This window comes from Mustela nivalis, assembly GCF_964662115.1.
Source record: "Mustela nivalis genome assembly, chromosome: X".
NCBI lineage: Eukaryota > Metazoa > Chordata > Mammalia > Carnivora > Mustelidae > Mustela > Mustela nivalis.
Window position 1 is genome coordinate 57288210 of NC_139040.1, and position 27397 is coordinate 57315606.

The 27397-nt window shown below is 33.4% G+C and overlaps 1 protein-coding gene across 1 annotated transcript in view; it reads left to right on the top strand.

Annotated features, from left to right (window-relative positions):
• Positions 1–27397, top strand: part of RPS6KA6 (ribosomal protein S6 kinase A6) — a 187555-nt gene that overhangs the window by 134723 nt on the left and 25435 nt on the right. The window contains exons 10-21 of the mRNA XM_082715992.1: positions 4936–5078; positions 7917–7987; positions 8223–8311; positions 9090–9148; positions 11727–11829; positions 12898–13028; positions 13836–13958; positions 14640–14729; positions 15751–15909; positions 19328–19489; positions 23616–23692; positions 25857–25974. Coding sequence (XP_082572118.1) covers positions 4936–5078; positions 7917–7987; positions 8223–8311; positions 9090–9148; positions 11727–11829; positions 12898–13028; positions 13836–13958; positions 14640–14729; positions 15751–15909; positions 19328–19489; positions 23616–23692; positions 25857–25974 — 1325 coding nt within the window. The remainder of the gene's footprint in view (positions 1–4935; positions 5079–7916; positions 7988–8222; positions 8312–9089; positions 9149–11726; positions 11830–12897; positions 13029–13835; positions 13959–14639; positions 14730–15750; positions 15910–19327; positions 19490–23615; positions 23693–25856; positions 25975–27397) is intronic.

The following is a 27397-nucleotide window of genomic DNA, read 5'->3' on the forward strand; positions in this document are numbered from 1 at the left end:
CTAATACTTTACTTTTTTTTCCATTATTCCCTTTAATTTATTTTCTTTTTATCCTTTCTTCCTTTCATTCTCTTTCTTTTCTTTTTCTTCCTTTTCTTTCCTTTTCTTCCCTTTCTTCCTTCCTTTCTTCCTTCCTCCCTTCTCCTCTCCCTGTTTTCCTCTTATCCTTTCTATCTTCTTCCTTCCATTTTGAATACTATAGTCAAAAGTACCAGTCTGATTGCTGTTTGTTATTGATACCTATGGGCTATAGTGATTTAGGAATGTGTCATCTAGTCAGGGTCTTCCCCAACATTGTTTCTTCTTAGGCTTAGGAGGAAGAATAAGGAGGTTTTCCTTAATCATAGGAGAGGGGAATATCTTTCTTTTTACCTGTCCACTTTAAAAATCCTCTAGATAAAAAGTATGGATGCAATGTTTAACAGGTTACTCTAGAATGGCAGCAGACTATACAAATGTTTCTTGGTATGACTATAGTTTGAGGGTAATTGACCTCATACTGAGAATATGATTGTATAGCAGAAGATCAACAGAATGAGAGTGAATACCCCCAAAATATCTGCATTAAGTGTCAATATATTATTTTTATTCCTTTTGTGTCTTTTTTTTTTTTCCCGTAACAGCCCACCTCATAGTCTAAGTTTATTTCAACTATCTGTGGTTGCTATAAAGTGTTTTTGGAGCGACATAATTCAGGGTAATTTCTATAAAGAGAAGGGAGAAAAAATATACATTGTCAGAAATTTATATCACACAGTACTTGAGCTGGATATTTAAGAGAGAATGTATGCCTAAAATAATTTTAATAATTTTTATGGTTATCTGCAAATTAATCACTGAGATTACTTTTACCCATAGTAAATACTCATGAAATCATTGTTTTCTAGGCATGCTTTTAAAATTTGAAGTCTCAGGGTCATTTCAGGTTACAAGGATACCTGTCCCTCCCCGCTCCCGAAAAAAAAAAAAGCCTTTATATAGCTGATTTCTGTATTTTGTTTTCAGATTAGTGGCTTGGAAAAATCTCTGATTAACTTATATCTTATTTAATCTTATAGCTAATTCTTACTGTAAATTTTTGTCAGTTGATTGCTGAGCAAATTCTAGTGTTAAATGTCAGTTTTGTCAGAGAAAGTACAGCAGAGGACCTCTGTGGAGTGGTATAAATCTCTGAAAGGTAATGGAGGATAAGAAAATTCTCTTCCTTTTCTCCTCCTCTCTGGAATGGCCAAAGAAGCCAGTGTTCTTCTCTACAAGGTATGTTGTTTTATTCAGCTAAACTGACCTTGAAGGCTAAATTTTATTACATCTAATCTTTGACATGGAATGTGCAAGAGTTTAAAAGTCTCAAAATGGAGAGAAATAAAGTAGAAGTACATTGAAAAGATTTTTTAAATTGTGGAAAAATCACAATGCATTCGAGTTATTATACAAGGGTAAGTGATTTTTAAATGAAAATATTGAGCATGGTTAGAAAATTAATTTTGAGAGACCCTAAAATTAATATTGATATTTTAAGAGATCCATATAGGACTTATGGCTTTATTTTCATTTATAGAATTAAGGTATAATTTACATCGAGTAAAACTCATTCTTTGGGTCTTTGTGGTGATGGAATTTTTCTTTATCTTAACTATATCCTTGTTATATTGTGGTTATGATCTTGTAATATAGTTTTGTAAGATGTTACCATGGGGGAAACTGGGTAAAGGGTAAATGAGATCTCTTGTAGTATTTCACATAACTGCATGTGAATTTGTAGTTGTCTCAAAATATAAGATTTAATTTTTAAAAATCACTTTTTCATCTATAGTTCTGCAAACTTTGACGAATACATTTAGTTTTATTCCCATCACCAACATAAAGATATAAAACAATTCTATCATCTTTTACAATTTCCCCATTATAAGTTAATCCTCCTTTTTACCCTAGACAAATATCAATCTAATTTCTGTCCCTAAGGTTTTGCCTTTTCCGTGATGTTATATAAATAGAGGCATACAGTAAATAGCCTTTTGAGTCTGGCTTCCTTTACTTAATATAGTGCATTTGAGATTAATCTATATTGTGTGTATCAATTTATTTTTTATTGCTGAATAGTGTTCCATTTTATCATGATGCCATGGTTTGTCTAATCCCCAATTAAGGGGCATTTGGCTTGTTTCCAGTTTTTGGCAGTGATGAATAAAATCACTGTAAATATTCATGTGCAGATTTTATGTGAACATAAATTTCTATTTCACTTGAGTAAATACTGAAGGAGTGGAATTGCTTGATCGTATGGTAAGTGTATTTTTAACTTAGTGAGAAACCTCTAGAGTGTCATCCAAGTGGTCACACCATTTTACATACCCAGCAGTAACATGTGAGTGCTCTAGTTACTCTGCATTCCTGTCATTACTTGGTATTGTCAGTATTTTTATTTTAGCTATACAAATAGGCATGTAGTAGGATTCATTGGGGTTTTAATTTGAATTCCCCTAATAGTTAATGACAGTGAGCATCTCTTTGTGTATTTATTTCTTTGGAGAAGTCTCTGTTCAGATCTTTTGCCCATTTAAAAAATATGGATTGTTTGTTTTCTTACTACTGAATTTTGAGGGGTTTTTTGTGTGTTTTTAAAATATATTGAGTACAAGAGCCTTACCAGATATGCAGCTTGCAAATATTTTCTCCAGTCTGTAGCTTCTTTTTTTTTTCTTCTCTGAACAGTATCTTTTGAAGAGTTGTGATTCTGATAAAGTCCAGTAATCAACTTTTTTTCTTTTATGAATTATGGTTTTGATGTTGTATCTCAGAAACCCATGCCTAATGCAAGATCATAAAGATTTCCTCCTTTTATTCTTTTGGAAGTTTTAGTTTTAGGTTTTCCATTTAGTTCTATGATTCATTTTTAGTTAATGTTTCTTTATGTTATGAGGATGTTTTTGTGTATTAATATCCTGTTATTCTGGCACCAAAGAAAAGAACTTAACTTTCTTTATGGAATTGCTTTTACACCTTTATCAGAAATCAGCTTACAATATATAGGCAGTTCTAATGCAGCATGTGGGATCTTAAAAAAAAATCACTCCACTATGAATAATTACATAATGAAAAGCACATTTTTCCTTAATGGGAAAAATGGGGCTAGTGGTTTAATACTCAAATATATAACCAGACAAAAGAAATATAGGAAATTAATAAAAATGAAAGCATTCTTTTACACATTCTAAGTGTTTAGGAATATATAAATTCTACAATAAGTAGGAACCTTACTTTGGAAAAAAATCTGGAAATTTGCTTGTAGAATTGTTGTCAGAAGGGTTACAGTTTGTTGGTTCTTGTGAAATAGTAGAAGATAGATTATCTGGAATCGGGAGGAAGGTTGTATCACTACAGGTGGACAGGAGTGGCTCATAATACACATGGTGAGCTGAAATAGCTGACCGATGTGTGGGGTATGTGCTTGCTTCAGCTAGGTACAGTTTGTAGTGTTTCACCTAGTACTCTCTTGTAGACAAAATTGTGCATAAGCCACACATAAGCCAACCCCATTTGAAATTCACATTATGCTCAAATTGTTCCCTAATGTATCAATCACATTGGAACAAATTTTACATTTTCTTTTAATTTAATATTTTTTCAGTGCTCCAAAATTTATTGTTTATGTACCACACCCAGTGCTCCATGCAATATGTGCCCTCCTTAATACCAAAACAAGCACTAGAGTAGAACTGTATGTGTTAGTCTATTCTTGGACACTGTCCTTTTGCATTGATATACATCAATATGTATGTCAATATATAGTGTCATATATGTGACATATATGACATTTCTCCAATGCCACAATTTCTTGATTACTGTAGCTTTATATTAAGTATTGAAGGTGAGGTAGTGTAAGTCATTCATTGTTTTTTTTCCTCCAATATTACTTTGGGTATTGTATTTCCTATAATATTTTTATGTAAATTTTAAGTTTAGCTTTTTGATTTTTACAAAAGAAATCTTGCTGGGATTTTTATTAAAGTTTCATTGACTCTAAAAACAGTTTCATTGACTCTGTAGATTTTTTTAAAGATTTTATTTATTTGACAGACAGAGATCACAAGTAGGCAGAGAGGCAGGCAGAGAGAGAGGAAGGGAAGCAGGCTCCCCGCTGAGCAAAGAGTCTAACACAGAACTCAATCCCAGGACCCTGAGATCATGACCTGAGCTGAAGGCAGAGGCTTAATTCACTGAGCCACCCAGGCAACCCTGTAGATCATTTTTAGGAGAACTGGTACTTTAACAGCACTGAATCTTCCAAACCATGCATACGATGTGTCTCTGCGTTTATTTAGATCTGCTTTGATTTCTTTCAGCAGTGTTTCTAGTTTTCAGCATACAGGTCTTACATATACTTTGTATATTTATACCTGTGGATTTTATGTGGGGGATTTTGGTGGTATTATAAATGGTACCTTTTGAATTTCAGCCTTCAATTTTTCATTGATAGCACATAGGAATAAGATTGAGTTTCATATATTAGTACCTTTAGCTCTTGAAAGCCTTAAACAAAAATGGAAGCTCACCAAAGCCAAAGCATAAGTTGGTTTTTTAGTGTTTTAAAAAGTGTAAGTTACTCTCTCCTTGTCTTAGCCTGATTTAAAACTTAGATCACTATGACAGCTTTGATTTAATTATTGACCTCTCAAAGTTGCTGAATGATATTCTAGTATAGACATGAAAACATGTATTTTGATGATGAAATTTAACTGAGCAATCTTTAAATGCTCTGAAAGAGTATATTGTGAAATACAGGCTGCATTCCATTGTCTCACAGGAGAGGTTTCTGAAAAGTAATTATAGGCTATCCATGAATTGTTTTAAGGCCTAACACAATTTTATTTCTTTTGGTATTTTCTATTTTCTGAATATCTTCAGATACATTTTCGTGTCATATTGTTATTATAGATTTTGGGCTCAGCAAGGAATCAGTAGATCAAGAAAAGAAGGCTTACTCATTTTGTGGTACAGTGGAGTATATGGCTCCTGAAATAGTAAATCGGAGAGGACATTCCCAGAGTGCTGATTGGTGGTCATATGGTGTACTTATGGTAAGTAGTGTTTGTTTTTTTTAAATTACGCCAATATAAAAGTAATATTATTTAGAATTTTAATTTAAATTTTGGAATGTCTAGGTGAGAACAGAGTTTTGACAGTTCATGATTACTAAAAAATTTGTGACTGGCTAGCTCTTACACAGTAAGAATTAAGGTTTTTGTATTCTGGTTTCTTTTAAAGTTCCTAGATGAAAAAAAGGTAAATGGTACCATTCTTTTATAAGCTATTCAAATTTAAAACTTAGAAAAAGGCTTTCCAGATTTTAGGTTTCAGAATACTATGTTTAATTGTCACATGATTTTTAATTAGGTATCACAGAATTTAGCACTTTGCCATAAACTGTCTTATTGTTGAATTGTTTCATGTATGTACCTGGAGAGCAATCCTGTTTCCTACTACTTTTCATCTTCCATGGTACCTAGCATAGTGGGCATACACACTGATTAATCTGATATAAATTAAGGATAGAATTTGCAGTATTAAGTAGGGTGATAAATGAATGGCTATTGAATCAATTTGCTTGTGTAAGTCATCTTTCTGATAATCCATTTTGCCTATTTACTACTGAATAACATACTATATGACACATTAATGTATTAGTAACTATTACAAACCCGGCATTTGGAGAGGGTAGTGGGGTAGGGATAAGCTGGAAGTGCAATATTTGACATTTTTCATGACCTAAGAAGGCATACGGTCTGGTTGGGGAAACTGGATCAGCTCAGTCAACTGATAGTATACCTTAGGAATTCAGGAAAGAAATCACATACATTCATTTAGGAGACGTGGAGGAGGTGAAACTTAAATCCTGAAGCATGTATAAAATTTAAATAGCTCCAAGTCAGGAAGTATAGTGTTGTGATCATATTAGCAAAGAACTGGAGAACCAATTAGAATATTAGAATAGTAGTGGAGAGTGAGGGTGAAGGTGGAGGAAATGAGACAATAAGCCTGTAAACATATATACATGTGATTCTCTGGAGTAGTAGGAAAGTTTTGTAGATTCTTTAAAAAGATGGTAATTAGAGCAAAAATTTATTTCAGGAAGGAAGAAGGAAGTGCCTGATCTTAATACCTGATTTGATGTCACAGATGAAAGCAGAAGGAAAGGGTCAAAGATAAAGATATTTTTAAAATTTATGAACTTTAGGGAATTGAAAGAATGGAAGTTCAGTAGAAAAGAGATAGTTGGGGGGCGCCTGGGTGGCTCATTGGGTTAAGCCGCTGCCTTCGGCTCAGGTCATGATCTCAGGGTCCTAGGATCGAGTCCCGCATCGGGCTCTCTGCTCAGCGGGGAGCCTGCATCCCTCTCTCTCACTTTCTGCCTGCCTCTCTGCCTACTTGTGATCTCTCTCTGTCAAATAAATAAATAAAATCTTTTAAAAAAAGAGAGAGAGATAGTTGGGAAGGAGAGCTGGTTTTGGAAGTGGAGAAATGATTTATTTATAAAATATTACATAGGTTACTGTAGGTTTGTGGCTAACCCCTTGGTGATAATAAATTAGGAGAGGGAAGTGGAGAGAGGATCAAAATCATCTGGAGACTTTAAAAAAAAAAGGCACACTACTCAGTCAGCCAACATACAGTTTAATTTAGGGGGGGAAGTGTGATTCCAGTATAATGTCCTTCTTCCTTTTGTCCTTGCCATTACCACCTCTACTCCTCCAGTCCCCAGTAGAGAACCATACCTTTAGGTTTGGACACAAGGGACTGGAACTTAAGAACTGTGATCCCTATATACTATCATCTCTTTTTTCTTTTTTCCCTTTCTGTGGCTCCTACCTCTATTTCTTCAGTTTCCAGTTGAGAAACATTACTACAGATTTGGGAGGGATGACTGGGGCTTGAGAGAGATTGAGGCTAGAACAGATTTGAAAGTCATTAGTATATAGGAAAGAGTGGAATGGGTAAGCTAACTAAGGTTAAGAATTCAGATAAATGAGCAGAGGACTGAAGCAAAAGCCATTGCTGAATCCAAGTTCAAGATTTAAATGTTAGAGATATATGTTGGCTTACTGAACATAATAATTAAAAATGAATGAAACAAAAGATTTAAATATTAGAGATATAAAAAGTTTTCTCTTTAGTGAACTGTAATCTTAATTTTTAGATCTAGTCTTTTTTATGCCATTATTAAATGTTCTAATTATTTACATCGCAGTTAAATCTCTTAGAGAAATTGTTTTTATGCCATGTACAATGATCTCAAAAATTCCTTTTTAAGATACTGGTGTGTGTAGCTTCTTGTTCTTTTTTTTTTTATTTCTTTTTGGGGGGGAGCAGAGAGGAGAATAAGAATGACTAAATCTTTTTTTCTTTTTATTTCACTAATGACTAGTGATGTTGAACATCTTTTTCATGAGATTATTGGCCTTTTGTAGAAATTCTTTGAGTTTTTATTTAAATTCGTTAGATAATATACATTGTAATATTAGTTTCTGTTGTACAAAGCATGTATCAATTTGAAATGGCTCAATGATAATTTTTTCCCATTCATTGTTAAATGTTTGCTCTAAATATATTTTAAAAGAAGATGCTATGTATCTATTTTCAGATTGCATTGGTTTTGGGACCTTAGCCAGATTAGACAAGACTGGAAAAAATTGGTTGGTTTCATTTACTACAGGTCACCTGTCAGTTGGGCTATGTGTAGTGGGGTACCAGAAGTGTAGGCCCTTAATGGACTTAGTTTTCTGGTCCTTTATTGACCTATCATGTAGCTCCTACATGATTTGATAATTATGTATTATCTGTCTCATTTTTTTTCCTAAAGAATTTTATTATATATTCTAAGTTCTGCTAAATTATGTGTTACTTTCTATTTGTTTTAGTTTGAAATGCTTACTGGTACTCTGCCATTTCAAGGTAAAGACAGAAATGAGACCATGAACATGATATTAAAGTAAGTGTGAACATTATTTGTTTTCTTTTGGGAAAAATTCCTTGCTTTCAGTTTTGAGATACTTGTTTTCAGTTGACACAAAAGAACATTTTTTCACACTCTCTTGTTTTGTTCTCCTACCATAAAAGGGATACTGTCTGTCATTGTTAAAGAATTCTTTTAAATTCTTTTTAAGATCTGTCAATTTAAAATATGGCTAGATTTAAGTGAAATTTTCTAAAATCTTCTTTTTCAGAGCAAAACTTGGGATGCCTCAATTTCTTAGTGCTGAGGCACAAAGTCTTCTAAGGATGTTATTCAAAAGGAATCCAGCAAATAGATTGGGTATTCTTCATTGCCTTAGCTTTTATAACAATACATTGCATGCTTTGGGAGGATAATTGTAACTTTGTTTTCTGGCTAAGTTTATTTACTATTGCTATATATTTATACCTAGAAGTTTGCATTTCATATGTACATGGATCCAGTAAACTCTATTGTGTCTATAATTTAAAAATGGAGTGGTCTAGTTATTCAGAACTTTTGTTTAATATCTATCATTATATATATCATGTGGATTACCTCTTGTAAAATAATTCACAGAATTATCCCTTATATAAGTAATCCTGTTACATATTTGAATGTAATTATTTTGTCCCTTCCAGTACTCTTCAAGGTAAATATGTCCCTAGTCTCTCATTATTTGGCTACTTACTGGTAACCTTTCCCTGGATCTGGATATGATCGTATTGTTTTATTTATGTACTTGGGTTAAAATTTCAATGTGACTTTATTCTGTTGCACTTTTTAATTTGGCCTTGAGATACAAGATTGTAAGTTGAATTGTAAAGGAAAAAATAAACCTAAATTTTAGTTATATGTTAAATGTTACTTTGATTTAACTTGCAAGGCATTTCAGTATTTCATGATACTTTATGTGCTTCAGTGTGAACATCAGCTGTATTTTATCATTAAATCAAAAACACAATAAAATATCAGATAAATCATAAAATTTTCACTGCAAGGAATCTATGAAATGTGCATAGTCTTAAACAGATAATAGCAGAGAAGCCAGGTAGAAGGCTTAAAAAATTATATCAGTAAAAATTTATTTCTTTTATAGGTTCAGAAGGAGTTGAGGAAATTAAAAGACATCTTTTTTTTGCAAATGTTGACTGGAATGTAAGTTCAGTAGAAACTTTGTTACTGAGTGACTTTAATATAAACTAACACTGAAGAATAAAATGGTTATATTTGGACTTTGTTGATAAACTTAATGTAGTTTTGGGGGGGGTATGAGATTTTTACTTAGATGTCATTTTATGTAGATGTCATGGCAATTACTTTGAACCAGTAAATGTGTGGATGATATTTAGTAAATTTTTGTTACTCATATGTTTTACCTACTGAGTATGATTACTATTCTCCCCTATTCTCAGTTGGGGAATGTGAAGGAGGGAGAGAAAGGGGTAAGGGGGTAAATGATAAGGCAAATTCTTGAAGAAAATGAATTCTAATTTATTTCTCTTCTTCCTTCACATTCCCCAACTGAGAATAGGGAAGAATAACCACACTTAATTGGTAAAAAGCTTCTGTACAGCAAAGGAAACAATTAACAAAACTAAAAGGCAACCTACGGGAATGGGGGAAGATATTTACAGATGACATATCTGATAAAGGGTTAGTATCCAAAATATATAAAGAACTTATAAAATTCAACACCCAAAATTGAATAATCCAATTAAAAACTGGGCAGAAGACATGAATAGACATTCTTCCAAAGACATACAGATGACCAGCAGATACATGAAAAGATGTTCACTGTCACTTGTCATCAGGGAAATACAGAACTACAATGAGATATCACTTTATATCAGTCAGACTAGCTAAAATTAACAACACAGGAAACAACAGGTGTTGGCAAGGATGCAGACAAAGGGGAACCCTCTTACACTGCTAGTGGGAATGCAAACTGTTGTAGCTACTCTGAAAACAGTATGGAGGTTCATCAAAAAGTTAAAAATAAAACTATCATATGACCCAGCAGTTGCAGTATTAGGTGTTTACCCAAAAATATTGATTCAACGGGATACATGCACCCTGATCTCTATAACAACATTATCAAGGATAGCCAAATTACAGAAACAGCCCAAATGTCCATCAACTGAGAAGAAGTGATATATAGATAGATAGGTATCTATATATATATATATATGCACATATATCTATCTATCTATATATATATATATATTAGAATATTACTCAGCCATCAAAAAGAATGAAATCTTGCCATTTGCAATTACAAAAACGGAACTACAGTGTATTATGCTAAGTGAAAAAAGCCAGTCAGAGAAAGACAATTATATGGTATCACTTATATGTGGAATTTAAGAGACAACACAAATAAACATAGGGGAAAAGAAAGAGAGGCAAACTAAGAGACAGACTCTTAAATATAGAAAACAAATTGAGAGTTGCTGGAGGGGAGGGGTTGGGTGGGAAATGGGTTAAACAGCTGATGGGAATTAAGGAGGGCACTTGTTATAATGAGCACCATGTGTCATGTAAGTGATGCCTCACCAAATTCTATACCTAAAACTAGTATTGCACTGTATGTTAACTAGCTGGAATTTAAACTAAAAGTTGGAAAAAATGATTTTTATAATTGTACAACTGCATAACATAACCCATTAGTATTAATACCTTGAAAGGCCACTCAGTAGACATGCTACGTGGGAGTCTGCCCTGTGTCATATGTGTGTGCCTCCCTTTCCTGGTGTCCTTGTATCCCCTTGTCATTTTTTTCCTAATCTTGTCTACTCTTCCTTTCTCCTCAACTAGACAACTGCAAATTCCTTTTTTCCACCAGTCAGTTTATGTTCATTGTTCTTAATTTAAATAACAAAAGAATTGATTGTTTATATATTTCAATAAATGAAAATCAGAGTAATTATTAATTTCCCCCCACTTTGGGACTGTAACCTTTTAAGAAAGCAGATTTTCGAAAGAGGGTAATATATTTTCATATATTTTAATATGTTTTAAAAGTCTTTCAAAAACTTGTTTTAGAAAGTTAAATTGTTAGACAAGATTATATTTTTAGATTATATAATAAGAGCCCTAAACAGTATATTTAAGACATATTTTTATGTAACAACAAAATATTTTAGGTGAAATATATACTTCTTAAAGATAATCTAGGGGCACCTGGGTGGCTCAGTGGGTTAAGCCTCTGCCTTCTGCTCAGGTCATGATCTCAAGGTCCTGGAATCGAGCCATGCATCAGGGTCTCTGCTCAGCAGGGAGCCTGCTTCCCCCTCTCTTTCTCTGCCTGCCTCTCTGCCTACTTGTGATCCCTCTCTGTCTGTCAAATGGATAAATAAAATCTTAAAAAAAGATAATCTATTAGTTTAAATTCTTGAATGTTATTGTTATTTCTGTATGGTCACATTGTGATACATTGTACATGGTTATTTTACCAGTGAGAATTCAAGTTAGTTTTTGATATCCAAAATTGAACATCATTCCTTGTGACTGCAACTTTTGGCATCATTGTTGTGTTTCCTGGTCTCATTTGACTATGTACATTCTCTCTCAAATTTTTGGAATTTGGTTAACAGGTATCTGAAGCCTTTCAAAATTTTATTTATTAAATTGTGAGTCTTATGTTAAGGACTGTGAAACTTATATTCTTTCCCTTAGAAAATACAATAATTTTAAAATGTTAATATGATTTTGTGTAATCCTGCTTTTTGTCTAGAAATTATATAGAAGAGAAGTTCAACCTCCTTTCAAACCTGCTTCTGGAAAACCAGATGATACCTTTTGTTTTGATCCTGAATTTACTGCAAAAACACCTAAAGGTAATGTATGTTTATATGTAACATTAAAGCTGTCATTCAATTAGATTGTTAAAAATAAACTAGCTTCTTAGGTGAAAACTAAATGAATTTTAAGTTTGCAGAGGGTGGGTTTGTCCTGTATGAAAGTGTGGATCTTATCTACAGCATTACTTTGACATCTTTCAGAGAATTTAAATAGGAAGTATTTATCAGGGAAGCAAGGGCTAGAGGAAAGGGAAAAATTTTTTCATTCTTTTTTTAAAAAAAATATGTATTTATTTATTTGAGAGAGAGAATGAGAGCGAGCACAAGCAGGTAGAAGAACAGAGGGAGAGGGAAAAGCAGACTCCCTGCTGAGCGGGCAGTCAGACACAGGGCTCCATCCTAGGACCCTGGGAACATGACCCGAGCTGAAGGCAGATGCTTAACCAACTGAGCCACTCAGGTGCTCCAAGTTTTTTCATTCTTGTTTTTTTTTTTTTTTTAAGATTTTATTTATTTATTTGACAGAGAGAAATTACAAGTACACCAAGAGGCAGGCAGAGAGAGAAGGAAGCAGGCTCCCTGCTGAGCAGAGAGCCCGATGCGGGACTAGATCCCAGGACCCTGAGATCATGACCTGAGCCAAAGGCAGCGGCTTAACCCACTGAGCCACCCAGGCGCCCCTTCATTCTTGTTTTTAAAGTCCTTTGACATGCTAATGATTTACAGGCTAATGATTTATAAGGAAGTAAAATGAGATATATCACTGACTCTTACAATTTATAATTTAATGAGGTCTACTTATAATAGCATCTATTTCATATATTAATTCAACAAATATTGAATATCAACAAATATTGAAGGTACTAAGCAGTGAAGATGCAGCAGTGAACAGAACAAGCAAAAATTACAATCTTGTATGCTATCTAGCTTGTATACTAGCTAGCATGGGGAGATAGATCGTCTTCAGTAAATCAAACACATGATATACTATGTCTGTTGGAAACATTTAATGGTTTCTTTTATAAATATAAATAAAGAAATGCTAATAGTTCATATCACAGAATTCTATGTAGTTCTAATTAAATTTAATTATTTGGACATTAGATTCTCCTGGTTTGCCAGCTAGTGCTAATGCTCATCAACTCTTCAAAGGATTCAGCTTTGTTGCAACTTCTATTGCGGAAGAATATAAAGTCACTCCTGTCACAAGTGCAAACGTGTTACCAGTTGTTCAGGTAAATTCCACTTAATCAGATTATTTGGTGTAGGGATAACTATTTCTTTCAGTTATTGCTAATGGATTTACAATAATTTTAAGTGATTTTAAAAATTTATTTATTTTTATTATGTTTAGTTAGCCAGCATATAGAACATCATTAAATTTTTGTTGTAGTGTTCAACGATTCATTAGTTGCATATAATACCCAGTGCTCATCCCCCAAAAGTGTTCAACATCACTAGCCATCAAGGAAATACAAATCAAAACCACAATGATACCACCTTACAGCAGTTAGAACGGCCAAAATTAAGAAGATAGGAGGCAACAAGTATTGACAAGGTTGTGGAGAAAGGGGAACCCTTTTACACTGTTGGTGGGAATACAAGCTGGTACAGACACTCTGGAAAACAGTAATGAGGTTCCTCAAGACGTTAAAACTTTTAGGTGATTTTTAACTTCTTAATTTATCTCTGTGTATAATATGATTTAAAGATGTCTCCTCCGTATATTTTGGAAAAACAGATATTATTAATTTTTTAAATTGTATTTTTTATTGTATTTTTAAAATTGTATTTATATATCTCTTCTGGCAAGAAAAAATAATGGCAGTGTCTAAACTAGTTGTTTTATTGTTTTGGCTTTGGGGATCTCAAAAACCTAAAATTTAAGATCAGCAATGAACCTTCTTAACCCATTTATAAATACTGATAAAACTTCTCTATAGTGATTTTTTTTAAAATTTCAAATTATTGAATATTTAGGAGAGAAGGTAAAAACCTGAAAATATTTCATTCACTTTAATATTTTACTTTTAAAAAAACAGATAAATGGAAATGCTGCACAATTTGGTGAAGTATATGAATTAAAAGAAGATATAGGTGTTGGCTCCTATTCTGTTTGCAAGCGATGCATTCATAGAGCTACCAACATGGAATTTGCAGTGAAGGTATTATCTCTGAGCCTATCCTGTTTGTTTAAAAATATATATAAATTTTATAAGTTTATGAATATATATAATTTATAAGTCACTATATATGTCATATATATAAAATTACAGGGTAACTGACTCATTTTTCAGTGGAGCAAGTGGAGATAGCAAAGATAAGATTATAGGGGATTTTTTTTTCCAGCTTTTAAATTCAAGTTAGTTAACATATATGGTAAAATTAGTTTCAGGTGTAGAATTTAGAGATTCATCACTTACATATAACACCCAATACGCATCATAGATGGGGGAAGAGTCTTAACACTTAATATTTTCATTTGAATTTCTTTATATAAGACTATTTTGGAGGAATGGTATATTTCATGAATGTCTTGTTTTAAATAGTTTTATTGTTATATGTTAAGATTGTGCAATTGTGACAATTACTGTTACATTTTGATCGCATTATCTGTTGGTATAGTTTCAGTTAAGTGGGATATAATGTTAAGGAAATGTTCTGGGTTTTTATTGTTAAGTTTCAGTTATAGGAAAATTATAAATGTTAAAATAATGTAAAACTAGCATCACTCTCGAGTTTTCAGTGTTTACTTAAAATATAACCAAATTGAAAATATTCCATTCATTTTTAGACAAAGCAAATAATATGGTTTTCTCTGAGATTTTTCTTGATTTATTTCTTAGATCATTGACAAAAGTAAGAGAGATCCCTCAGAAGAAATTGAAATTTTGATGCGCTATGGACAACACCCCAACGTCATTACTTTAAAGGATGTAGGTATTCAAAATCTATGTATCAGCTAAGCTAATGAAGTTCTGACTTGACACTTTATTTCCTTTTTGAAACTTTTCATGTTTATGGTATATTCTAATTTTAGGCCACAGAAATCTCAAAAATCTTAAATTAGCCGCTTTAGTTCTTTTTCTTTTTTTTCCTTGTGATTCTGTACTCCTATACCACATCAAAAAGGAACCACGATGATTGGTAAATGACAGTGTCCTGATGGTTTGAATCTATTCTGACTGGTCAACTAATCAACATCATAACCAGCACCATTTATTATGCTGTAGTACTATAAGTGTAGAAGATATAGGAAATTTGTAATCTGCCGAATTCTCAAATAGTTTACTTTCTTGATTATATAGAAAATGGCTATAACATTATGGATTGTTCGTTGAGTGAGATAGTATTATGCATTTTGATTTGTAATCTTTAAGCAGTATTTTGTTTTATATATATATGCACACATTTACACACACACAGACACACATACATACACACACATCTGTGTACACTAACACCTCACATGCCCTGAATTGAAGGGTACACATATTTTTCTTAATTTATTCTCCTTAATATAGTATTTTTGAAATCAACAAATATTTAAGATACCATATCAGATAATGGACTGTGAGGGCAATATTTAAAAACAATATATTTACTGCCAGAAGGAAGCTTATTATTAATAGGAAAAAGAAGTGGCTATAATATAATTAAAAATGAGATAGGTGCTATTTGAGAGACACAGAGTTCTGTCGTTCCAACTTATACCATTTGTGAAGTATAATGTACAACTTCAAAAGTTAATACAATCATATGTTTAACATGGTCTCGAAACTGTGTAGGAGGTTGTTTAGCCATTTTAATCTTCAGTGTAGCCTGTACTATATTAACAGTAAGGGGTTAATGTCCTTTTTAAATAATAGAGGTTCACTAGAAAAGGAAAGTAAATATAATTTCAAAATTTCAGAATTATAATTATAAATAATAATATTTAAAAAATTTTTTTTTTAGGTTTATGATGATGGTAGATATGTTTACCTTGTTACGGATTTGATGAAAGGAGGAGAACTACTTGACCGTATTCTCAAAAAAAAATGTTTCTCAGAACGGGAAGCTAGTGATGTACTGATTGTAATAACTAAGACAGTTGACTATCTTCATTGTCAAGGAGTAAGTTGTAGTTATATTCTCCCCTTCAATTTTGAGACTTCTGTATCTTCATAAAATTATATTTAGGAGACGCAACCCAAAATGAATTTTCCTGTAACATATATTTCTATAAAGAATATCCTAATAAAATTCATAATGTAGTGAAAGTTACAGATTTAGGAAATTGGGTAATACTTTATTAATTCTCTTCACTCTGCCTGTTGCCCTGATTTAAGAGCATATTAGTTTTAAGATGGTTTGAATTATATAAATATATCTAACTTTGATTTTGAAATTATTAAACCTAATCAAACTTAACAGTCCAAATAATTATCCAAGGACATGTTGTGAATATTATTCAAATTATGCTGTATCTGACATATAAAGTTCTGGCAGTAAAAGGACTGTATATCTTTTTTGAGGGGTATAGTTCACATACAATGTTACATTAGCTCCAAGTGTACCACATAGTGATTCAACAACTCTATACATTATGCTGTACTCACCACAACAGATGTAGCTACCATCTGTCACCATACAGTGCTATTACATTACCAGGGACTGTATTCCCTATGCCATACTTCTTATTCCTGTGACTTACTCATTCCAAACCTAGAACTCTATTATCCCTTCACCCATTTTGCTGATACTTCTACCTGCTCTCCTCTGGAAGCCATCATTTTGTCTCTGTGTTTATAGGTCTAATTCTGTTTTTTGTTTATTTTTCAGATTCACTTGAAAGTGAAATTTTATGGTATTTGTCTTTCTCAGTCTGACTTATTTCACTTAGCACAATACCCTCTAGGTCCATCCATGTTGTTGAAAATGGCAAGAACTCATTTTTTTATGGCTATGCACTAATACCCCATTACACACACACACACACACACACATATACATCGTATAGTTAGTGTTTTTGTTTTCCTTGGGCAAATTCTCAGTAGTGAAATTATTAGATGATATGGTAGTTCTATTTTTAACTTTTTGAGGAACCTCCATACTGTTTTCCACAGTGGCTGTACCAGTTTACATTCCCATCAGCAGTGCTCTATGGTTCCCTTTTTCCACATCCTTGCTAGCACTTGTTATTTCTTGTCTTTTTGATTCTAGCCATTCTTATAGTGGTAAGGTGATACCTCATTTTGCTGATTTGCATTTTCCTGATGATGAGTGATACTGACCACCTTTACATGTGTCTATCACCCATCTCTATGTCTTCTTTGTAAAGATGTCCAGAGTACTTATATCATGACCCTTGACAGCCTCTCCTCCAAATACAGTAATAAATTTGGATTCTAAGCATTTGAAATATTAATATATTAAAATCTTTGATGGAGGAGCAGGCCTATTATTTTTCTTCCCATGTCTTCATAAAGAAGGCAAGTGAATTGAGTTACGAAAAAGTCAATTTTTATTATATACATTTATACAAGGAAACAAAGTCACAAATAATTTAAAATTTTAAGTTTGAATCAGTTGTAATAGTACATACGTACTCACTTAAGTATAAAAAATTTAAAAATGAACAATTCAGAATTGGCATAGTGAAAATTCTATAGGGACCCTTCTTTTAATTAAGATAAATAAGCCAGTACATAGTGTGTGTTTTAAGAGAGTATATTTTAAATATTTTGAAATATAAACTGTATAGTGCTAAATTTGATTCCTTGACTGTCTTCATCAACACTCTCTAAAATAAAGGGTGACCAGAGTTTCTGAGAAAAGTAAAATAACTATTTTTTTCTTTATTATTTTAGAAACCTTCAGATTCTTATAGCAATTAAGTCAATCACAGACATATATTGAGTATTTCTACATGCTAGGCATTGTAAAAGGTATTTCAGATTCAAGCATGAGTAAGACTTGGTCCTCATCTTTAAAAAACTTTTAGTGCAGTAAAATGCTGATTAAAGGTAGGACTAGAATAAACAAAGTTGATAATATTAGTAGAAAAATCATCACATAGAAAATTTCAGAATGTTTTCCATTTCTAGCATTTCATTTGGTTCTCACTGCCTTTCTTCTGAGTTTCATGCATTGCGAACATGTTTTTGTTTTACTTCATTGATATAGTTATTATAGTCTCTTAATTTTTAATATTTCTTTTATAAATATGTATTTTATGAATTTTGAACAGTACTTTTTATTGAGATATATTTGACATGTAATATTAGGTAAGTTTAAGGTGTACAGCATGTTGCTTTGATACATTTATGTAATGCAAAATGACTTATGTATTGCAAAATGTATAGCATTAGTTAGCACTTTCATCACCTCACATGTAATAATGGCCCCTTTATTTTTTTTATTTTTTTTTAAGATTTTATTTATTTATTTGACAGACAGAGATCACAAGTAGGCAGAGAGAGAGGAGGAGGCAGGCTTCCCACTGAGCAGAGAGCCCGATGCGGGGCTCAATCCCAGGACCCTGGGATCATGACCTGAGGCAGGGGCAGAGGCTTTAACCCACTGAGCCACCCAGGAGCCCCAATAATGGCCCCTTTAAAATCCTTGTCAGGTCCAATGTGGTTCATCTTGGAGTTGGAATTGATTTTCTCTTTTCATGGAACTGTGTTCCATTTTCTTAGTTCCTTGTATATCAGACATTTGATTTATAAGTTATATTTATTAAGTTATAAAGGTTTTCATATTGTTATTTTTTCTTCAGTGATTATCATTTTGTTTTGGTGGATAATTTTCTTGGCAGGTTTGCACTGAAAACTCTGCTTTTGGGGCAGCAGCTCTGGTCTCTGTATCTTTTATCTTTGTTTGAATTACATTGCCCTTCTGTGTATTTTTGATCCAGGGGTCAGTTCTGGCTCTTTTCCTAATGGAAATCATCCGAAGCATTTACAGTTTCTTAGCATCTCTTTTCCATTCCTCCCAGCCAGAAAGACTGTGGGCTTTTCCACATGTGTTTTCACCATCACTGTGTGACATAGGAACTGCACTTAATCCTAGGCTAAAAGCCACAGATATGGGAACCTTACTTAGAGCTCCCCTGTATTCCCTCCTTCAACGAAGCATATACATCGCATCAGAGTCTGTCTGCTTCTGTTCATTCCGCTATACCTTCAGGTAGTTGATTTTTTAATTATGTTCAAGTTTTGGAGCTATTTACTGTGGAGAAGAACATGTTAAATAGGCTCTTAGTCCATTATTTCCAGAAGTGGAATTGAGAATTGAGTTTTGACATTTTGAGGTTGGAAATGATTAACAAAACTTATGGTTTGAATAGAAACTGGAACATTTATTGGACAGAGATAATTTCTTCTATATGCTTCAGGCTGTCAAAGCTTTTGCGGTTGGAGAAATTGTCATTTTCAAAATTTTATGATTTAGAAAGTTCCTTCTCCTGGAAATTCTTTAACTTAAAGTGTTTCATTTCATAGATGTTTAGTTCACTATAGAAATGTAATTTTTTTCTTTTATGTTCGAGGTTGTTCATCGTGATCTTAAACCTAGTAATATTTTGTATATGGATGAATCAGGCAACGCAGACTCCATTAGAATCTGTGATTTTGGGTTTGCAAAACAACTTCGAGGAGAAAATGGACTTCTTTTAACTCCATGCTACACTGCAAACTTTGTAGCACCTGAGGTATTTGTTAAAACTTAAAAGTATTGGCCTTTTGTTATTTTCCTTTAGTTGAATATGTATGATTTCATGTATATGTTACAATTGATAGGTAAAAGCTGAGTTGTCTTATCCTTTCCCAACTCTAAAGCTCTTTAAATCAGTGAATTCTGATAACCTCTAACATAAATATTCAGACTAGTAACTAGCATCTGAAAACAGCCTGAATGTATAATCATTAGACTACTCTTTTTTGTTGGGTTATGTACTAGCATCAGAATCATACACTTTTAGAGCTGGGAAGGCAAATGGAGATAACCCTATCTTCAACATATTAAATGTTCTAAGTGAAAAAATGGAAGCTCAAAATACTTTAAGTTTTTCAAGACCTAGCATTCACTTTTTAATAAAGCCAGGATAGATTTTCAGGTATTTCCGTTTGGACTGAGCAAGAGGTAATTTATATTGTTTAACATTATACATGACTTATAAAGGCAGTGCCATCAATTGTCTTTAAGATCTAATTCCTGGAAAGGATGAGTACCCAACTTTTGTAGCAACATGGACGGTACTGGAAGAGATTATGCTGAGTGAAATAAGTCAAGCAGAGAGAGTCAATTATCATATGGTTTCACTTATTTGTGGAGCATAAGAAATAGCATGGAGGACAAGGGGAGTTGGAGAGGAGAAGGGAGTTGGGGGAAATTGGAAGGGGAGGTGAACCATGAGAGACTATGGACTCTGAAAAACAATCTGAGGGTTTTGAAGGGGCACGGGGGGAGGTTGGGGGAACCAGGTGGTGGGTATTAGAAAGGGCACAGATTGCATGGAGCACTGGGTGTGGTGCAAAAACAATGAATACTGTTACGCTGAAAAGAAATTTAAAAAAAGATCTAATTCCTGGAGAAAACAGCTTCATAGGGATTTTTATAAGCAGAGGGATTTTTCTTGGAAAATAACATTTATATGTAGATATTACAGGGAAGAGTTAGGAAAGGTGAGTCTGGGGAGTTAAGGAGTATAGATTTCACATTTGTCAGTTCTGATACTGGGGATGGGAGCTTTGACAGTAGCAACTCCCATAGGAGTGAAAGTATGGTTGATCAGAAATGAATTGGGGGCTGCCTGGGTGGTGTAGTCGGTTGGGCATCTAGCTCTTGGTTTCAGCTGGGGTCGTAATCTCAGGGTCATGGCATTGAGCCCCAAGTCAGGCTCTAGCTCAGTAGGGAATCTGCCTAAGACTCCCTCTCCCTTTGCCTCTCCCCATCCTCTCTCTCTAAAATAAATTTTAAAAACTGAATCAGGGATGGCACTGGCCATATAATGTCTTTGTTTGTAAATTAGTAACTGTTCTTATATGTTATGAAGAATGCTAACCTGTATGAGTTACCATATGTTCAGCACAAAACAAAATACACAAAAATCTTCAGGTTTGAAAACTTAAAATTTTCCAAGTCAGAGAAGAACAGTAAAATAATTTGAGGATAAATTCCTATCTCATATGCATGTTTTCTGATTTTTTTTAGCCAAATACTATCCCTTTCAGGATAATTCACATCAGATATGGCATATTCATATATTCATATTTAAATATCAACAAATCTGTATTTTAATAAGTATATATTAGAAAAATATTGTTTTGTATTTTATTGTGTTATATTAGTCACCATACAGTACATCATTAATTTTCGATGTAGTGTTCCATGATTCATTGTTTGCGTATAACACCCAGTGCTCCATGCAATCCATGCCCTCCTTAATATGCATCACCGGGCTCACCCATCCCCACAACCCCCTCCCTTCTAAAACCCTCAGTTTGTTTCCCAGAGTCCATAGCCTCTCATGGTTTGTCTCCCACTCCAATTTCTCCCCCTTCGTTTTTCCCTTCTCCTAATGTCCTCCTTGCTATTCCTTATGCTCCACAAGTAAGTGAAACCATATGATAATTGACTTTCTCTGTTAGATTTATTTCACTCAGCATAATCCCCTCTGGTTCCATCCATGTTGATGCAAAAGCTGGGTATTCATTCTTTCTGATGGCTGAGTAATATTCCATTGTGTATATGGACCATATCTTCTTTATCCATTCATCTTTTGAAGGATATCTTGGCTCTTTCCATATTTTGGCGACTGTGGCCATTGCTGCTATGAACATTGGGGTGCATATGGCCATTCTTTTCACTGCATCTGTATCACTGCATCTGTAAATACCCAGTAGTGCAATTGCAGGGTCATAGGGTAGCTCTATTTTTAATTTTTTGAGGAACCTCCACATTGTTTTCCAAAGTGGCTTCATCAACTTGCATTCCAACCAACAGTGTAAGAAGGTTTCCCTTTCTCCATAACTTCTCCAACATTTGTTGTTTCTTGCTGTATCAATTTTTGCCGTTCTAACTGGTGTTAAGATGATAACCTCAATGCAGTTTTGATTTCAATTTCCCTGATGGCTAATGATGATGAACACTTTTTCAAGTGTCTGTTAGCCATTTGTATGTCTTCTTTGAAGAAGTGTCTACTCATGTCTTCTGCCCATTTTTTGACTTGATTATCTGGTTTTTGGGTGTTGAGTTTGAGGAGTTCTTTATAGATCTTGGATATCAACCCTTTGTCTGTAGTGTCATTTGCAAATACTTCCTCCCATTCTGTGGGTTGCCTCTTTGTTTTGTTGACTATTTCCTTTGCTGTGCAGAAGCTTTTTATCTTGATGAAGTCCCAAAAGTTCATTTTTGCTTTTGTTTCCCATGCCTTTGGAGACATGTCCAAACTTCCAAAGAAGTTGCTGTGGCCGATGTGGAAGAGGTTACTGCCTATGTTCTCCTCTAAGATTTTGATGGATTCCTGTCTCACATTGAGGTCTTTGATCCATTTTGAGTTTATCCTTGTGTATGGTGTAAGAGAATGGTCGAGTATCATTCTTCTGTATATAGCTGTCCAGTTTTCCCAGCACCACTTATTGAAGAGACTGTCTCTCTTCCACTGGATATTTTTTCCCACTCTGTTGAAGACTAGTTGACCACAGAGTCGAGAGTCCATATCTGGGCTCTCTATTCTGTTCCATTGGTCTCTGTTTCTGTTTTTGTGCCTGTACCATGCTGTCTTGGTAATCACAGCTTTGTAATAAAGCTTGAAATAAAGCAACATGATGCCACCAACTTTGTTTTTCTTTTTCAACATTTCCTTAGCTATTCAGGGTCTTTTCTGGTTCCATACAAATTTTAAGATAGTTTTTTCTATCTCTGTGAAAAGTGCTGGTGGTGTTTCAGTTGTATTAAGTGATTGCATTAAGTGTGTAGATTGCTTTGCATAGTATAGAGATTTTTATAGTATTTGTTCTTGCAATCCATGTCACCTCTTTATTTTTTTAACAAACTATTAACTTCATAGAGAAAACTCACATGAATATATAATAAATATATGACTAGATATCATTTATCACTGGCTCCCAGACACAGAATAGCTACCTAAACTATTGCATGAAAAATTAATGAAACCATTAAGAATATATCAAATGTGTTTTTGTGATCCAGAAGTATAATGTTCTTCCCAAAACATACTAGGCTTGAATGTAAAATATAAATTCATCTTGCTTCAATGAGAGCATATTATTATCTTACCATCTTTTGCTTAGTAAGGAGGCAGTTATCATAGATATTAAAAACACAATCTCTAGAGTACTACTTACTAGTTTTGTTGAGAAAATTGTAGTATATTTGCCTTAGTTTCCATGTCTTTAAAATAGAAATAGTAATATCTACTTCAAAGAGTCAGTGTCAGGGTGAAAAGACAGCATTCTGTATAGTACACATTAGGCCTTCTGTACAATATTCATCTTAAATTCTGATGTCTGTGTCTGGTTTTTCTAAGAGGAGGAGTGAAAACTCATTGGGGTCAGGGATCATATCTTCAAAGTTTTGGGAGTTTTTTTTTTTTTTTTTAATGACCCATATTACTCAGTCACCTTATTAATGGCCATTTACTCAATGCTTGCTAATTGTAAATGACTTTGCCTTTGGCATTACATGAATCTATTACTGAAAAGATTTAAATGATCTAAACTTTTACATTGTGAGCAGTTTTGAGATTATTGGAAATACAACAACTGTCTTTTGGATAATAAAACTGAGTTTATATATGTGTATTTCTTTCTCAGGTTCTTATGCAACAGGGCTATGATGCTGCTTGTGATATTTGGAGCCTGGGTGTTCTTTTTTACACAATGCTGGCTGGGTAAGAAACTTATATATTCAAAATAATACACATCGTAATTTGAATTTCATCTATATATCTTTATCTGTAATAAAAATGGACAGATGAAAATAGCCTTAATAAAATGCTACCAACATTTAAAAATATCATCTATTGTTTATTTATAAAATGTGAAAACAAAGTGTTTAATGAGGCTCTAGTCAGACATATAAATTAAAAGAATTTTCAGCTAGCACTAAAACTTTTAAAAATAAAAGCACATACTTTTTTGATGTTTTACTTTCAATGCATTAAGGTTTGAAAATGTTTACTTGAACATAAAATAATTTCTTCCTTCAGTGGGTACTTGCCCACTGAGCTTGTTGATACTGATTTAAAATTTTTTGACGTATTTGAATTCTGGCTCTCCTGACTGAGCTTTTTAAAAAATATAAATAGCAACATAATACTAAACTACAGAAACATATAGAGCAGCCTTCTCTTAAAAAGATAAATACTAAAAAAATATATAATAATTGGATTATGTTAATGTTGGTAATTTACATATAAGAGCTGTTTTGCTCTTTTTTTAGTTTTTTTACTTTACTCTTTTACTTTTATTTAGGAATAAATATTTATGGCTGTAGAAAAAGACTAGGTCTAGCAGTCTGTTGCATAGATTAGAATTTGAAGCATTATAATGCATTATATATGATACCTAGGTGTTACTTTTTTAAAGAAGCCATTTAGTATAATTTAAATACTCTTGACATAACAGGAACATTATAAATACGAATATTATGACTGAATTATTTATTGACTTGGTAATTACATATATCAGTATATTCCAAATACTTTCAGATATATCATATACAAAATATTTAGTTATGACTATAGGAAATATTGAAACTAAGAGTAGTTAAAATTTGTATATGAATTTAGGTTAGCCCTATTGTTTCCAAACCATGAGCTACCATTTCTAGATTGCTGCTTTCGCATATTTACTTTGTGACTGATAAAAAAGGATTTTGTGTGTGGGTGTATGTATAGGTGTTTAGTGTTATCTCTACTTATTTGTTGCATAAGAGAATTAAGGCATTAGCATATTAATATATCTTCCTCGTACTTCTTTTTTTTAAGATTTTATTTATTTATTTGACAGATCACAAGTAGGCAGAGAGGCAGGCAGAGAAGCAGGCAGAGGGAGAGAAGGGGAAACAGCCTCCCTGCCTATCAGAGAGCCTGATGTGAGGCCTAATCCCAGGACCCTGGGATCATGACCTGAGTCGAAGGCAGAGGCTTTAACCCACTGAGCCACCCAGGTGCCTTTCCTCATACTTCTTAACCATAAGTTTTTCAAGTCCCAAATTTGAATACCATTTTCAGTTCCACCTGTTAGAATGATGGAAAGCTGATCACTTTTGTTATTCTATAATTAATTTTTAAACTACTTTAATTTTATACACTCTGTTTGTCTTCAACTGTAGAGGTTTCTTGTCATATTGATATAAATATTTTGCCAATTGTTTATAGACATTAATTAAAATATTGTTAACCTGTTCCCATGGATAATACTGATTAAATGCTAATGATAAAATTTGAACTAATCAATAAATACATTCTAAATATATAACATTGATAATTTCTTCATAGTAGGTATATTTAGTTTGCTAACTTATGCCTGGGAGAATACAAAATTTTTTATTCTGGTCTAATTTTAAGCCTATAGCTTTACATGAAATGCTGCCTTTATTTTATTTTACATTCATTAACTGATCAAAGGGGAAAAAATGATGTTGGCAAGACTCTGTTAAATAATTAGGATTGGGGCGCCTGGGTGGCTCAGTGGGTTAAGCCTCTGCCTTCGGCTCGGGTCATGATCTCAGGGTCCTGGGATCAGGCCCCGCATCGGGCTCTCTGCTCAGTGGAGGGCCTGCTTCCCCCCTCTCTCTCTGCCTGCCTCTCTGCCTACTTGTGATCTCTCTCTCTCTCTCTCTGTCAAATAAATAAATAAAATAAAATAAAAATAATTAGGATTAAGTTCATTGAAATATAAAATTTTATATGAAGAGTAAAGGAAAACATTAGATGATACTCTTCATTTGCTATAGTAAATATCTGCATGTTGTCTTATACTCTTTACTTTCAGTTAGATTTAATTTGTATGTTAGACCCTAATGTCTATTGAAAACTGTTTTATTAATAGCTATACTCCATTTGCTAATGGCCCCAATGATACTCCTGAAGAGATACTGCTACGTATAGGCAATGGCAAGTTCTCATTGACTGGTGGAAACTGGGACAATATTTCAGATGGAGCAAAGGTATAAATCATAAATATCTTTGGTTTTGTTGCATCCTTGTTAAATTGCTGAAATCTTTAAGTTATAGCCTAGTCTGTATTTGCAGAGTATCTGATGGTGTTATTTGTCAGTATTTGTTTTTAGTCAGCTCACATTTATATGTGTATTGAACAAGATGAAGGCTGACTTTTTTTTCTGCCATGCTTCTGGGCGATATTTCTCTCTTATCAGTTCATATGTGTTCAAGAAATATAAACTATTTTCAGTATTAACCAAAGCTAAAAATATAAATCGACTGGGGAAAAATACATATTTAAAGCCAACTAGAACTGATTTCGGCATTTAGTGTATTTTTGCACCTCATTTCTTCTTTAGCACAGACATTGACTCGTGATTATGCAGGCAGTTTCTAATGTTAACTTATTCTTTGAGAATATATAAACTTTTTATCAGTAATGCCTAGATATTTATTATTGATAACTTAGACCTGTCCAATGGAAATATAATGTAAGCCACATATGTATTTTAAAAATTTCTGGTAGCTCCACAAATAAGTGAAACCATATGATAATTGACGCTCTCTGCTTGACTTATTTCACTCAGCATAATCTCTTCCAGTCCCGTCCATGTTGCTACAAAAGTTGGGTATTCGTCCTTTCTGATGGAGGCATAATAGCATGGAGGACTTGGGAAGATAGAGAGGAGAAGGGAGTTGGGGGAAATTGGAAGGGGAGGTGACCATGAGAGACTATGGACTCTGAAAAACAGTCTGAGGGTTTTGAAGGGGTGGGGGTTGGGAGGTCAGGGTACCAGGTGGTAGGTATTATAGAGGTCACGGATTGCATGGAGCACTGGGTGTGGTACAAAAACAATGAATACTGTTACGCTGAAAATAAATTTAAAAATTTTTTTTTTTAATTTCTGGTAGCCACAATAAAAAGATTAAAAAAACCACAGTTGAAATTAATTTTTTTGAAGATTTTATTTATTTATTTGACAGAGAGAGATCACAAGTAGGCAGAGAGGCAGGCAGAGTGAGATGGGGAAGCAGGCTCCCTGCTGAGCAGAGAGCCTGATGTGAGGCTCAATCCCAGGACCCTGAGATCATGACCTAAGCCGAAGGCAAAGGCTAACTGAGCCATCCAGGCACCCCATGGTGAAATTAATTTTAAGAATGTTATATTTAACCTGGTATATCCATAATATATCAATATCTAGCCACTATAAAAAATTAGTAATATATTTTATATTCTTTTTTTATACTAAGTCTTCAGAACCTGGTGTGTAGTTTATACTTAGAAGCCATGTAAATTTGGACTACCCACATGTTTAAAAAATATTTTTCTTTGTCATTAATTTTTTTATTTGTGTGTAGTTGACACACAATGTTACATTAGTTTCAGGTATGCAGCATAGTGATTCAATAAGTTTCTACATTATGCTA